At 35.1% G+C, this 15,051-nt stretch overlaps 1 protein-coding gene and 1 non-coding gene across 2 annotated transcripts; one reads left to right on the top strand and one right to left on the bottom strand.

Annotated features, from left to right (window-relative positions):
- Positions 1-876: 876 nt before the first annotated feature.
- LOC120281694 lies at positions 877-982 on the bottom strand. Its single transcript, XR_005542763.1, has one exon. It is a non-coding gene; the product is annotated as a small nucleolar RNA R71 (small nucleolar RNA).
- An 8,297-nt stretch (positions 983-9,279) lies between these two features.
- Positions 9,280-11,200, top strand: LOC120269610. The gene is made up of 2 exons (XM_039276874.1): positions 9,280-10,388; positions 10,925-11,200. The coding sequence occupies exon 1, from the start codon at positions 9,545-9,547 to the stop codon at positions 10,280-10,282; it is 738 nt and encodes a 245-aa protein (XP_039132808.1). The 5' UTR covers positions 9,280-9,544; the 3' UTR covers positions 10,283-10,388; positions 10,925-11,200.
- Positions 11,201-15,051: the final 3,851 nt, after the last annotated feature.

The raw sequence follows: 15,051 nt of genomic DNA, 5'->3' as shown, positions 1-15,051 counted from the left end.
CTGCTCTCTTACTGTTGCTTTTAATTGTTGAGAATTGAATCATTATCATACTTATCATTGTTGGTACTCCACATAGCTAAGAATCGAATTAAGTGTATTTACTCCCTACTCACTATGGATTCGACCCCGCTCACCCGGGATTATTACTTCGACAAACCCGTGCACTTGCGGGATATACGCAAGGGGATCTTGTCAAGTTTTTGGCACCATTGCCGGGGAGCTAGGCGTTTAGAGATACTTTGCACTTTGTTTTCTTAGCTATTTCACCACACATTCTAATTCATATCTTCTTATTCTATCATCGTTCTGATTTTTTTTTCTTGATTTTTGAGTGCGACTCGAGGTTATGACCCGAGGGAATCCATCAATATTGATTAAAGGGAGACCCCGAGCTTGAACGTACACTTAGAAGAAAAAGGGAAAGAACTGCATGCAAGAAACGACATAATTCAGGGTGATTTGGAAGGAGAGGAATCTGAAAACATGGCAGATTAGAATGAGCAACAGCGAACACTATCCGACTATGCCAGACCTTCAGTATTGGGGACACAATCAAGTATTGTGCGTCTCCCGATTACAGACTCGGAACTCGAGCTAAAGCCGGCATTCATCCATATCTTTGCAGCGATCAGCTACAATTCAACGGTTTGGCCGATGAGGATCCAAACGATCACATAGAAAAGCTTTCTCAAGGTGTGCGATATGTCGAAGATAAATGGGGTGACGGATGATGCCATCAAATTGAGAGCCTTCCCATTTTCCTTGAAGGGAGAGCGAGCGGTGGCTACACTCATTACCTAGAGCATCAATCACTACATGGGAGGAGATGGTAGAAGCTTTTTCTAGCCCGTTATTTCCCTCCGGAAAAATCGAGCAAAGCTTAGGAATGAGATCTCATCCTTTGTGCGATTGGAATTGGAGTCTCTATTTGAGACATGGGAAAGGTTCAAGAAACTCTGCGAAAGTGTCCGCAACACGGATTCCCGGGAGTGGATGATTGTTCAAACCTTCTACAATGGTTTGAACCCGAGTACAAGGCAACTCTTGGATGCGGTGAAGAGGTACCTTAGGGTAGCAAGACCCACGATGAGGCTCGTCAATTGATTGAGGAAATGGGGTTAAATAGCTACCAGATGAACGCTAGGAGAAGAAAAAAAGGTGGTCGGTCCGCATGAAATTGATGCGGTAACTTCATTGGCGGCCCAAGTGGAGAGTTTGAGTAAGAAGCTAGATCTTATAGCTTGAATAGAGTTACTGACCATGACCAATTGCACCGGTTGTGGTGGAGGACATGCTCCCTCCAATTGCCCAATCGTCATTGGTGATGTTTCTTCAATTGAGAACGTTGACTTTGTAGGCAATGGAATGAGACCTCAAGGGAATCCATACAGCAACACCTACAATTCAGGTTGGAAGAATCATCCCAACTTTTCATGGAGTAATCAAGGACCACAGAAGACCATGGGGCCATCAGGTTTCCAACAACAACACTGTTGATCTTGAGTATATCACACACTTCCAAGAAATTCTCTATGTGACTATTTGGATCCTCATCGGCCAAACCATTGAACTGTGCAGACTACTGTAACATGTGGATGAATGCCGGCTTTAGCTCAAAATTCTGAGCTTTGATTGGGGGTCACACAATGCTAGATTATGTCCCCAATAATGACGGTCTGGCGTAATCAAAGAGTGTTCTATGTTGTTCATTCTGTTCTGCCATATTGTTAGACCCTTCAATTTCAACTTCAGCTAGATTCAACAGTTCTTGTACAGGTTCTTTACCCTTTTTTATGAGTGTACGTTCAAGTTCAGCATCACCTTCAATCAATATCGAAGGGTTCCCTCGTGTCATAATCTGGAGCTGCTCTAAAAGAAAGAAAAAAAATCAGAACGATGATAGAATAAGAAGATGTGAAATAGAATGAATGAATGAATGAATGAATGAATAGCTAAGATAGCAAACTTCAAAGTATCTCTAAATACCTACTCCCAGGCAACGGCACCAAAAACTTGACAATGCCCCTTGCGTGTGACCCGTAAGTGCATGGATTTGTCGAAGTAATAAATCCCAAGTGAGTGGAGTATCGTATCCATAGAGAGTAGGGAATAAAAAAAATACCTAAATTGCTATTTAACCAAGTGAAGATGAATGATGATTGTGTTGATAAGATGTGATGTAAACAGAAATAAAAGGAACAAGAATGAGTGCCAGAAGTAAGTGAGGGGCAAGGCAATCGATAGAAGTGGGGTACTCGGACAATGCCCCCTAGGACTTATGCTTCAAGTGTAAGACCTACCATTATACTTCCTAATTAATGCTCAATGAGTCGTGGAGATCCTAAAGCACACGGTCCCAAACATAAGGTCAACCGTAACTAACCATACACTGTGTCCCGGTGGAGAAATTACTCCGTATCAACACCTCATACTACACAAAGTTGCATGGAGTTCTAGGGATTTCAAGTGATAAACCCTATTCCTATGTGTAGATCTAACCCTTTGGTCCAGGTGAAATACCCCTAATTATAATTAAGCCCCAGATACTAAGGTCACCTCAACGCTTCACATTGTTGCTCGCACAACTAAGCCCAGAGGAGTTCATCCCTTAGCACTTCACTCTATTGTAACCATAAAGAACTCTAGAAAATGGAGGTAGGATAAATCACAACGAAGGGGAAAGGGGACGCTCCGATACCTCTCGACTCACCCTCTCAACCCTCTACAATCTAACTTTGTTTAACCCTCATGGCATGTTACCCATCCACATAGATTACCAATATTGACTCTCAACCCTAGTGTCACTCTAATGGAGAAATTATTCAACAAGTAATTAAGGTTGGAACTCAAATAAAAGCATCAATTAAGGAAAGCATAATGGAAGGTCAATGAAACAATAACATCCTAGGGTTTACAAAATCCATGTACCTACTAGGTGGTTTAGCTCTCCATGGAGCATAATACAATCAAGAATGAAATCGAAAGTAAAGATAAGCAGAAAACCCCCTTAGTATTTATGTCGATGGTCATGTGGAGTTGCCTCGTCTTCTCTAAAGGTCCCCTTGTCCGGCCTAGGGCACACCTCGTGGTGTCAAATCAGGAGAACCACTCCGAAGACGTGCCAAAAGCCTCTTAAAACCCTAGCTGATAGCCTCTCAAAAGATGGAGAAAATTGGAGAGAAGGGGGAAAGAAGATCCCCAAAATCGGGCTGAATCGCAGCTTAAATAGGACTGGAATTGGGCATCCACACGCCCATGTGGATTTTCCATACGGGCATGGATAATTTTCACACGCCCATGTGAATTATCTAGAAATCTGATTTTCGGCCGGCTGTGAACAACAACTACTACAGTGTCTTGCTACAATGAATTACTACAGTAACTTGCTACAGTGCTCCACCGAAACACTCCCAATTCCACACTTGTCATCGAGGCAACATAAACAGGAACACATTTATGCCGTAGATCGCAGATCTTCTTCAATCAAAAATATCGTTGATGAAGATCTTGCTATCAATGCACAAGTCGGGATACGCAAGTGTGACTGCCTTCGTGCCCCTCCAACTCATTGTAATAGCTTGAATACATGGAGGTTGCCACACATTCATATATCTTAGAACCCCACCAACTAATGCATTCACGATCTACTTTTGGCTTCTTTTCTCAAAACATGGATTCACAACCCTACATGCGCAAAAGAACACAAATACACATGTATTAGCGCTTAAACCTGATAAAAGTAATGCTCATTGTAAGGAAAGAACACTTCGTATTCTTAACACACAAGCACTTATCAGAATCTTACAACCTTCTTCTTATTTTTCATGTTTTTGTGACTATGGAATCTTACAACCTTTTTGAAATTTCATGTAGATATCATCAAGAATGGAAACTTTTTGTGCTATGGTGCGATACAAAGGAGAAAGATGCATGCTTCAATTCAACATCTTTAGCGCATGGGAGTCAGTCATGGGTGAGATATGTGTGTGTTGGGGCCTGAATGTTTTTCAAGTGAGAGTGAAGTTCGTAACACCTGACTCATACAAAACGCTTTGCCCAATTAAGTTTGACCTGGATTTTAAACGCATGTATCATATATACCATAGTTTCAACAAATTTGTTATGGATATTACCATCAAGGAAGTGAGTGGCTCTGCAGATGGAAACTCGAACTCATTGACCCCATCGTAATACAACAATGAATGTTATTTCTGGTTATTTTTCGGTTGTGTTCTTGTGTTTAAGTCATCGTTCCTTTGTATTCCTATCATTTCCTATGTATTATTATCTTTTCTTGTGTATTATAATTATTTCTTGTATATTATATACGTTTGCTATGTATTATTAATTTTTCCTCTGTAGTAATCACCGTTCCTATGTATTTTGTGTTTTTTTGTTTATTAAACGCAGGGAATCCTTCTCAGATAGCATGAACCCCAATGGCAATACTTTTTCTTCGAACATACTCCTTCTAAGGTATTCAATATTGCAGGGTGTTCCCAAAAACATGATGGGTCGACATTCAAAGTAGACCATCGGTTTAAGAATGCATACCACTTCAAAGATTACCTGTGAAGCACAACTATAAGACAAAATTTTGCCTTTACATTTATAAAAAATGATAAAATCTGGGTGACTGTAAGGTGAGTTGCTTCAAAATGCCAATGGCGAGTGCATGCTTCAAAAAAGAGAAATGTAGGCACGTTTCAACTGAAGAGAATTCAATTAACTCACATTTACGGTGGAGACATCGGTACGATAGCGCATCCAAAAGCAAGCAAGAAGTGGTTTTTTGAACGTGTCAAGCAGAAATTGAAAAAACGGGCATTGTATAGAGTTGTTGACATACCATACGTGTCATCAAATTTCGGGGTTCTTGCAGAAGATGGGAAGTACATGGCCTACCGTACAAGCATGCAAGTGCCTTGATCATGCAAACAGACACAAATATCCATTTTTACTTATACAATTAATTCACAATTGAATGCTATCGTCGGGCGTATGGCAACCCAATATCTTCGATTTTCTGACAGTGACAATTCATCTAATGACAAATAGGAGTTTTGAATTCGGCCGCTAATATCAAATAAACGGTCCGATCATCTAAGAAGAAAGAGAATCGAGTTACAAGCCTTCGATGTCTGCTGTTTACATTATAGCTGTGCCATCAAGCTGGACATAATCGTAGATCATATAATGCAGTCATAGCGGACTGAACATTCGATACATAATGGTAATGTAATTTATTTGTTTTTCCTGTTACCATGTTTAGTTTTGTCTAATATAAGCATGAACTGTGTCTGTTTTGTTGTTGTTGTGTAGCTTGTGTATTAAATTTGTTTCCTGTGTATATATTGGGAGTATTATGTATTATTTTCATTTCATGTGTAGAAAACCGGCTTCTTATGGTATGCTTCAGTTTGCTGTGTACTATATCCATTTCCTATGTGTTATATTGGGTTGGTGTGTATTATTTACATTTCCAGTGTATCTTTACTTTTTCTTGTTTAATAAATTATGTTGATCTGCATTATTTTCTTTGTATATTTTTTATTTAAGTCTGATTTTCTAATTGATTGTATACGCAATGTTTTCATTCACAAAGAACAAAATAAAACACAAGTACATATATGGAAACTAAAGTTATGAAAATGTTATTGTTCACATGAATACGGAATACATAAACATTATAACTGTTTTGAAATGCCTTCGTTGTTTGTAGCAGCTTCCTTTTTGCTGTCGATCTCCTAACTATCAACAATTCTCTTTGTTACTAGCTGACACAAGTTTGAAGAACTGCAAAGCAAGCAAACACACAACAAATACAATGTCATCAGCATATCATACACAGTTAATCTATAATATACACATAAAAATGAAACACTACACATCAATTACATTTTATACACAAAAAGCAAGGATTCTACACAAGATGCTAGGAATATACACAGGAAGCAAGGATTCTACACATGAAGCTTATATATATATATATATTTATTACACAGATATTTGGTATTATACACATGAAACTATTACAATACACATGAAACAACTCATTACACAAAATTAGCAAACATTTCGTACAGAAAGATGATACACTTCCCTGTTTTCCTTTGAATGATTTCAATAGCGGGCATATAGACGCCGCCTTTGTGAAACTGGTCTCTCCGTAACACATTATATGAGGTGATTGTCTGAATCATAGTTTTTTCACACTGTCCGTCAACTCAGAACGAGATGATCAGGGCAATGGCACACCCTTTCATGCGCACACTTAAAATGTCACGAACTATGTATGTTTTGATATTGTTATGTAGTTGACTGGGTATCTATGTTTTAATTTTCTTTCCTGTGTATTGTTTTTCATCTTGTGTACAATAATTTCATTTCGTGTGTATTATTTCGATTGAGTTTGTAGTAGTTTTGTTTCCTGTGTATAAATTATTTTTGTTTGGTGTGTATTAATTATGTTTCCTGTGGATTGTCCATATTTTCCTGTTTAACATTCCATTTGATGTGCATCATATGTTGAGTACATTTATAATTTATGACTGATTTTGTAATTACAAACAACAATATTAGTCACATTTAAACAACAAAATAAATGACAAATAATATGGATACTAAAGTTCTTGTAATGTTAATGTTTACATTAGGTACTGATGTCAGAACCCTACAGATTCGACATTTAAGTTTACCATTGTCTCCTCCATCATGTATATAACACACCATAAAAATTAAGAAAAACTTAATTTATACCGTTAGTATCCATCATGTATAACACACCATTAAAATTAGAAAAAGTTTAATTTAAACAGTTAATAAACATGTATATATATATTGCATGGACCAATTTTTTTCAAAAATTATAAAAATAAAAACCAAATTACAAATTCAATAATTCTTCAAAAATTGTAGAAACACTTAATATGGATTTAATAACGGTCTAATTAGATATGCAATGAATTTTTATGAAGTTGAATAAATAATAATTTCATTAATAAAAAAATTATAACATAGCAAGGTAGCATAACAAGAAAAAAAGTAAAGAAATTGGAAATGATTATTAAGAGCTGATTCAGTATTCTTACAAAAATAAATAAGTTTTATTAACCAACTTAAAAAAACAATTCCATTAATTATTTATAAAAATAACAATTAAATATTATTTAAAAACTATCATAATCTTTAAACAAAAAGTAAAATACTATAAAAATTAGAAAAATTTAAATTTATTATCTTCAAAAATAAAAAAACCAATGTTTCAAATTCTATTTTTAACAAGTTGATAATAATAATAATAATAACAATAATAATAATAATAATAATAATAATAATAATAAGGGATTTTTGGGTACTTCCTGCCAAAAAAATAAAAATAAAGTTAAACCTACTATTTGGATAATTGGATATATAAGAGTTAGAGGAAATTAGATTAAAATAGAAATCCGAATTTTTACGCTAACTTTTTAAAATAGAGGACAAATATAGATAAATCAAAAGAGCAATAAGAGGGAGGATGGAATTAAGATGTTTCTTCTTTTTATGTTTTTATTGAATATGAATTATATATACGCACTATGATTATGATCGAGTGGCGGAACTAGGATTAATTCATGAGGGGGCTAAAGGAACGAGTATACTAAAAAGAAATTCATCCACTAATACAATTGTCTCTTATATAAAATAGCGTAATAATATAGTTTTTTATTAAAATAATGATGATTTAAATGCATATACAAGGAAAAGAAATACATGTTTGAACAAGAATTGTTGATAGTGCCATAAAAAGAAAATTATCCTCTGATAGGAAAAAATTGTAAAATTTTCAATAATTTTAAATATTTACTTCGTCTATTTTAAAATATAAGTTGTTTAAGAATACTATTTTTTTAATTAAGAATAACAAAGGTTTGTAAATTTTAGAATAAAAATAAATCAAATAACTAGACTATTTTTTTGGAATAATTTTTTTTAGATATATGGATATGACTCTCTTATTTTATAAAATAAATCAAATAACCAGACTATCTTTTTTGGAATAATTTTTTTTTAGAAATATGGATATGACTCTCTTATTTTATATACTTTCAAAAGAAAAGAAGAAAAATAAAATTTAAAAAAAATATTGTTTTACTACTTTTAAAATGATAACTATTTTGAAATAATTTTTTTTAAATTTGTACTCTATTTTTTTATAAAAAAATATTTGTTAATTTATTTTACTTTTAGATAATGGGCGAAAGATAAATCAATCATTGTTATTGAGATAAAAACTAGAGTCATTTATCTTTTTTAAATATCTTTTTATGAAACTACAATGGTTTATATTATTATTTCTTATATTTTTATTATATGGTTATTTTTATTTTAATAATTATTATTATTATTTAAAAATTTATATAAACAAAGATAATAAATATGTATAAAGATCAAATTCTCAAGCATATCCCTTTAAATGAGAGAATAAGTCAAGGAACCCCTCCATTGAAACATTTGATAATCAGGGTGCACTGCCACATGTGTCCCATCTTTGTCGTTCATTATTTTTTCCCATCTTCTTTCCATCCAAATCCAATGGTCCAATTCATTCCTCTGTCCACTACCCTCATCTCCTCCCTTCTCATTCCTTCACCGAGCTTCTAGCCTTCATCTCGGGAAAACTCCGGTGAGGACATCCTCATCAATTTTGAGCACAAAGAGGGGGCTGAAGTCTACACTAGCTTCCTTTTGGATCCTTCATTGTTGAGCTTTTTCCAGGAGAAACCTTGGGTGAGGGTAGCCTCATCAAAGCCAAGGGGCTGAAGCCCCCGCTCGGCCCCTGGTTCCACCACTGATTATGATTGCATTTATATGCAAAATAAAATAAAATAAAATAAAATGATTATAATTGCAATTAACATTATTGTTAATAAAATAAATATGATTGATACGCACAATATCATTAAAATTATCATTAACATTAATATATTTTGTATTATACATGTACAAGTGTACAACACAGTTACCTGCATACATATATATATATATATATATATATATATATATATCTATATAAAAGAAAATCACTCATTTCCAAATAAATCTTGACAGCATTCAAATATAATCTTTAGTGAAATATCAATTGATATGCCCCATATTTTAAAATCAAAATTTTTTTGTTATGACCAAAGAAAGTATCCATCAACATTGTGTACATTTCCAACATACACAACACTCTAGTCTCTTACTCGTACGGTCCCATACTGATAGTTCCCTTTCCAACAACATCGGCACCCAGAGCGACAACTGTCCTTCATCATGAGCTTACACCGACCTTTCCACAAACTACTTTTCCACAAACTACCCACTCATATCCCTCCACACTCGACCACTTCGTTCCATTCTTTCATCATTCGAGGTTCAAGTTAAAAACGAAGGGTTGGCGAATATCAATCTGTTGCTCTTTATAATAGAACCGACATCCAATGGCCCATATTTCATTACAGCCCTTATCCGTCTCCGCTATAAATACCGGAAACGGCAACATTTCCGCTGCGTTCTGATGGCCGACCTCCTCCGTCGTCGCTCGGCGGCGCTCTGGGTCGCCCGCCTCGCCGTGCTCCTCGCTGGCGCCGTCTCCGCCGCCGCCCTCGCTCGCACCTCCCTACCCTACTCTTTAGCTCTTCTTTCCTCCCTCCCCCGCGCCTGGTCCTCATTCCGATCATGGCTCTCTCCTCCCTACCTCTTCGCTGCCATCCACTTCATTATCATCGTCATTTGGAAGCTCTCTGATAAGAAGCAGAGCAGCCGCGACGCCGATCCCCAGTCCAAACCACGCGATCTCCTCTCCCGTAAGCCCTCTGCGGAGCTATGGACCGAGATTCGAGCGGATCCGCTGGAATCCGACTCCAGATCGCCGGATCCGGTGGTGGAGCAAGAGAAATCCTCTGATGGATCCTGCGTCACAGACGAATCCCTGGAGAACGAGACGATGGATGCGACTTGGAAGGCCATAATGGAGGCGGCGGCGTCCCCGGCTCGGCCGCAGCTGAGGAAGAGCGAGACCTGGGAGCGTACTGACAGGGCTCCGGCGACTGAGGCTACCAGAGAGCCGGTGTTCCGGCACTCGGCAACGTTCAAGGAGTCTTCGGGTTGGAGGGGAAGAGAAGTTCTGATGATGGGGCACGAGGAGCTTGATCAGAGGTTCGAGGCTTTCATAAGAATGAACCGGGAAGAGATGCGGTTGCAGCGCGAGGAGTCGAACAAGCGTTATCTGGAGATGGTGAACGGGGTACCCTAAGTTTTTCTAGAAGATCTTTGTTGGAGTTTTATCTTCTTTCGTTTTCTTTTCCTTTTGCTTCCTTGTTTAGAGGAAGCTGCGGGAAAAGAATCATCCCCATTCGCAGGTTCGCTTCTCCTTTCTCTTATTCTCATTACCAGTGAAGTTGTGATTTTATTAGGTTAAATTTTTGAATTCAGTGTGAGTATTTAAATAAGTGTTCAAATAAATTATGTTAATGAAAAAGAATTTGAATTCAAAGTTGTAGATTGATTCTATGGAATTTCAATGGTTCTCTTTGTAGCCAAAAACTTGAATTTTTCAAAAATTTATAATGCAAGATCGATGTCTATTGTGTTTTTTTAACAGATTTTTATTTCATCTTCTTTGAATTATATTTGAATTCAAAATTAAGGACAGATTCCATGGAATTGGTATCCTTTTCAATGTTTTGGTTTGGCCTTATTCTAATTGTTTGCAAGCGTTGTTTCAGTTTCTTTTTTCTTTTTTATTTATAGCTATTAACGACAATTGTTTGTCCTTTTTTGAAAAAGTAAAATTTCAAACACCAGGGGAGGAATAAAATTTATGTTTTTTTCCTCAACATTTTAGTATCTCCAGATTTTATTTTAAGTTTAAATGCTGGTTTCCTAAAAACTACAGACCGGTTTTTGTGCTGCTGGAGATGGTGGGTGGCGAGAACCGCGAGCAGTTGCAGGCTGTAAGATTCTGATTTCGTTGGATCTGACAGTCACACTCCACTAGTTGGTTTTATTCCCCTTTAATAATAATAATTATTATTCTTAATATCTTTTCCGTGTCACTCTTCTCATACAGTATTACCGTGTGCTTTTTATCTTACTTTTTTTTAAATTTTCTTTTATTGTACATGCTGTTATTGTCTTTTAACTTTTTATAAACTAAAGTATTGCTTGATAACCAATTAGCAAGAGATAATATATATTTGTGAAATTATTAAGGGCACCGTTGGTGTGAATTTTGCTGGCTTCTCATTCATTGGAGTGTGCTTTTTATTATATTTTTTTGATTTTTTTTATTGTACATATTGTTATTGTCTTTTAACTTTTGTAAACTAAGGTAATGCTTGATAAACAGTTAGCAAGAGATAATATATATATTTGTGGAATTATTAAGGGCACCGTTCGTGTGGATTTTGCTGGCTTCTCATTCACTGGTTTGTGTTGGTATACTGTTTTAACTTTTCATATATAATTATTAAGGAAAGGGCCGGCCCTAACCATAGGTTACTAAGGTAAGTGTGTAGGGCTCCTAATTTGGTAGGGTTTCTTGATTTATGTTTTTTTTAAAGATATTTAAAATTTATTATTATTATTATTTAAACAAATTATTGGTAAGAATCTTAACTAATTTTTTAAATACAAAATATGATTAATTTATGATAATATAGAAATATATTAGTTTTATTTTAATATCACCCTATGTTTTTTGGGACCGGATAATTCATGATAAATTAAAAAAAATTATATCAAAATTTATTATTATTATTATTATTATTATTATTATTATCAACATAATCAAATTCATAAGAATCGTAATTTTTTTAATCTATATATATTTTTTATTTTTATTATGTAACTTGCGATCCAATAAAATTTTTATTTATTTTTATAATTTTTTTCTGTAGCCCAATTTACGCTAAGACCATCTCTCATGAAGGACGTTGTTTATGAAATTTTGTTTGCTAGTTCTTTATTCACTAGTTTCTCGGTATTATTTTTTAACTTTTCATACGTAAACTAAGGTATTGCCTAATAAGCAATTAGCAAGAGATATTGTATGTATTGTGAAATTATTAAGCGCCTCTTTAGAATTTTTGTGTTGTGCTGAACAAGCACAAGTCACCAACTCTTAATCACAATACTAGAAAAGGATTTGAACTCTCCACCTTGAAATCGGAGAGAATGAAATATCACTGTTGTAGAGGTACTGATTATGAAAATTCTTCAAAACAAATTAAGAAATATAATTGATACTGCATGGTTTTTGAGATAGTTTTTAAAATATTTTTTTAATCAAGAATTTAAATATTTTTTAGAACCTTTATATTGGTTTTTAGTATTCTTTTTACAATAACCTATAGCAAATAAATTTTTACTAATAATTTGTTTTTTATTTTTTAAATATCAATTTACTATTTTCCTTCCCTAATGATTGGTTAAAAAATTGTGAGTTAATAAAAAGAACACTGAGCATAAATTTTAAAAATGCATTCTTTTATAATTAATTATAAGTTAAAACACCAAATCATTTGAACAAATCTCCCATCAAACAAGTATGGGTTGGGAAAAAAAATTATAAGGGTCTATTTGGATGTAAAATAAAATAATATGACATAATTTTATTATGTAGGGAGTGCAAGTGATTATTATAGAAATTATGATATATTTTATTCTTACAGAATGGTGTTTGGTTAACAAAATAAAAAAATTACGGAGACTGGGCGATCGACGACTAGACCATTGGTGGACTGGTGGCCGGAGGTCGGCCGGTCGGCCGGTCGGCCGAACCAGCGGTGACCGGTTGTCGGAGGCTAGCAAATAGGCGATCGGACCACCGATGGACCGGTGACTAGCCGCCCGAGGCCGGCCGAACTATCGGTGGATAGCCGGTGTGTCACCGGAGGCCGGTTGGACAGGTGACCGGTCACTGGAGGTCGGTCGGACCGGTGGCCGATGGCTGGATGCCGGCCGGCCACCGGTCCCGGATGCCGGCCGGACCGGTGCCCGGTCGTCGGAGGTCTGCGAGACTGCCGGTGGACCGATGGTTGGTGGCTGGATAAAAAAAGAGAGAGACTTTTTGTAATGAGAAGATATTCCACTCGTAGTGGAATATTTTTTTTATGTCATAATACCTATATTATGCCATAATTTTATTTTCTAAAATAAGTACCAAAGCAGATCAATATGACATAATTCTCGGGAAAAATATTAAATTATGTTATATTGTACGGATTATGCCATAATTTCCAGCTATCCAAACAAGCCCTAAGTCGTAAATTCTTCTCCTGCTACAATTAGAAGTAAAATTGTGACTTGTTCTATTATTATAAGTACATGAAACTAATCATAAAGGCCCTCTCAAATTTAGTTATCCGTAAAAAAGACCACGAAAAGTTTCAGATTATCTATTATAAATTATTCTCTTTTTTTTGTTAATTTTTCTTTTTGAATCTATCCATCATCCAAGCCCAATTATTTTCAGAGTATGTTTTGATGAGAATCTTCCTTCAGTCACTATTGCGCCATCAAACATTGGAAGGCAGTTTGGATGGTTATGAATTCCGATGGGGTGCGATGGTGACTGTCTTAGCGCCCGTTCTTCTCTTCTCCCTCTTATCTTCCCAAACAAATGCAGTGAGAAGATCTTTTCTCTTCCTCTGTTTATTTCACATCTTTGAATCTAGAAAGTTCAACACCAAAAGCCTTGCGATAACTACCTCCTTTTTTTTAAGGGTATGTGTATTATATGGTTTTACAATATAAGATTTTACATTCTCGTCTATGATTAGGGGTGTATTCGAGCTGAGCTTTCATGTGTTCAAGCTCGGCTTATGACTAAAAAGAAGAGCTCGACCTCGGCTCGTTTCTCAAATCAAGCCTAATATGTTGTTTGAGCTCGGCTAGTTTGAGGAATTATTGAACTTGAGCTTGACTCGGGAAAGCTTGTTTATTAGCTTGTTCTAGCTCGAGTTGGTTTATAAGCTTGTTTGAGCTTGAGTTCGCTAAATGCTCGTTTAAAAGCTCGTTTGAAGCTTGTTCAGGAAGCTTGTTTATAAAGCTCGTTTATAAAGAATAGAATCTATATATTCACAAATACCTATGCAGTTTTTACATTAAAATAAATCATCAATTGCAATAAAGAAACTAAAAATATGAAATGACAAATTCAAACATAATCTTGAGATAAATAACGACATATTATCTAATACAAGTCCTGAAGTAACAACAACAAAAGTATCATTTGTCCATATTGAAATAACAAGAATTTTGTCCATAATCAAATAAGAACAAAGCATAAGAACACTTGAGCCTTCTTTCTAATCAAACTCATCATACTCCAAATAATCTGACAAGTCCAAGTATCTTGACAAAAGCATAATTATCTTAAAAAAAAATAGTGTTATTTACAAATAAAAAATTTAAAATAAAAGACAAAATGTAAAATTAAAAAAACAAAATGTAGTACTCTTACGAATATTGATTACTAATTTTCTTCTTCTCGAAGATGGCTTCATTTCAAAGGAAACTCAAGGACTTCCTTCTTCTCTTACAAAATGCAACAAACATTAAAAAATGTCTTACATATGATTAGCTTAAAAAATAGAAAATCATAAATTATTTTTACTTGCTTTTGCTTTTCTTTGAATCCCATAATAAGCTCTCAACCAATCTCCACCACATATCAATGCTTCAGCGGTGAGTCGATGCTAATGAAGCACAATGAGACTCGGAAAGGTACACGTGGTTATTGGTATGGATAGAACATCACAAGCCATCTTTGACAAAAACCGAAACTTCAAATAATTAGCTTTCCACTACTCCAAGACATCTAATGGGAGATCAATGCTTTCATTGTGTATGTGAACACCTTCTTCTAAGTACACATCTAATTTTGACTTTACCAATTGAAAAAGAACCCACATTTCTAAAGAAATTATCAAATACAACCTTTCATCTAGAGCTACCAAAATTAAGATTGTATAAAGAAAAAGTTGTAGGAGCAGAAAGTTGACTTTGAGTTTCTATGTC

The sequence above is a fragment of the Dioscorea cayenensis genome, chromosome 2, assembly GCF_009730915.1.
Source record: "Dioscorea cayenensis subsp. rotundata cultivar TDr96_F1 chromosome 2, TDr96_F1_v2_PseudoChromosome.rev07_lg8_w22 25.fasta, whole genome shotgun sequence".
Lineage (NCBI taxonomy): Eukaryota > Viridiplantae > Streptophyta > Magnoliopsida > Dioscoreales > Dioscoreaceae > Dioscorea > Dioscorea cayenensis.
Note: the sequence above shows the minus strand (reverse complement) of the source record. Positions and strands in the feature narration are given on the sequence as shown.

Bases quoted from the DNA above. Each gene is read 5' to 3' on its own strand.
- LOC120269610 (XM_039276874.1), top strand. From the start codon at position 9,545: ATGGCCGACCTCCTCCGTCGTCGCTCGGCGGCGCTCTGGGTCGCCCGC.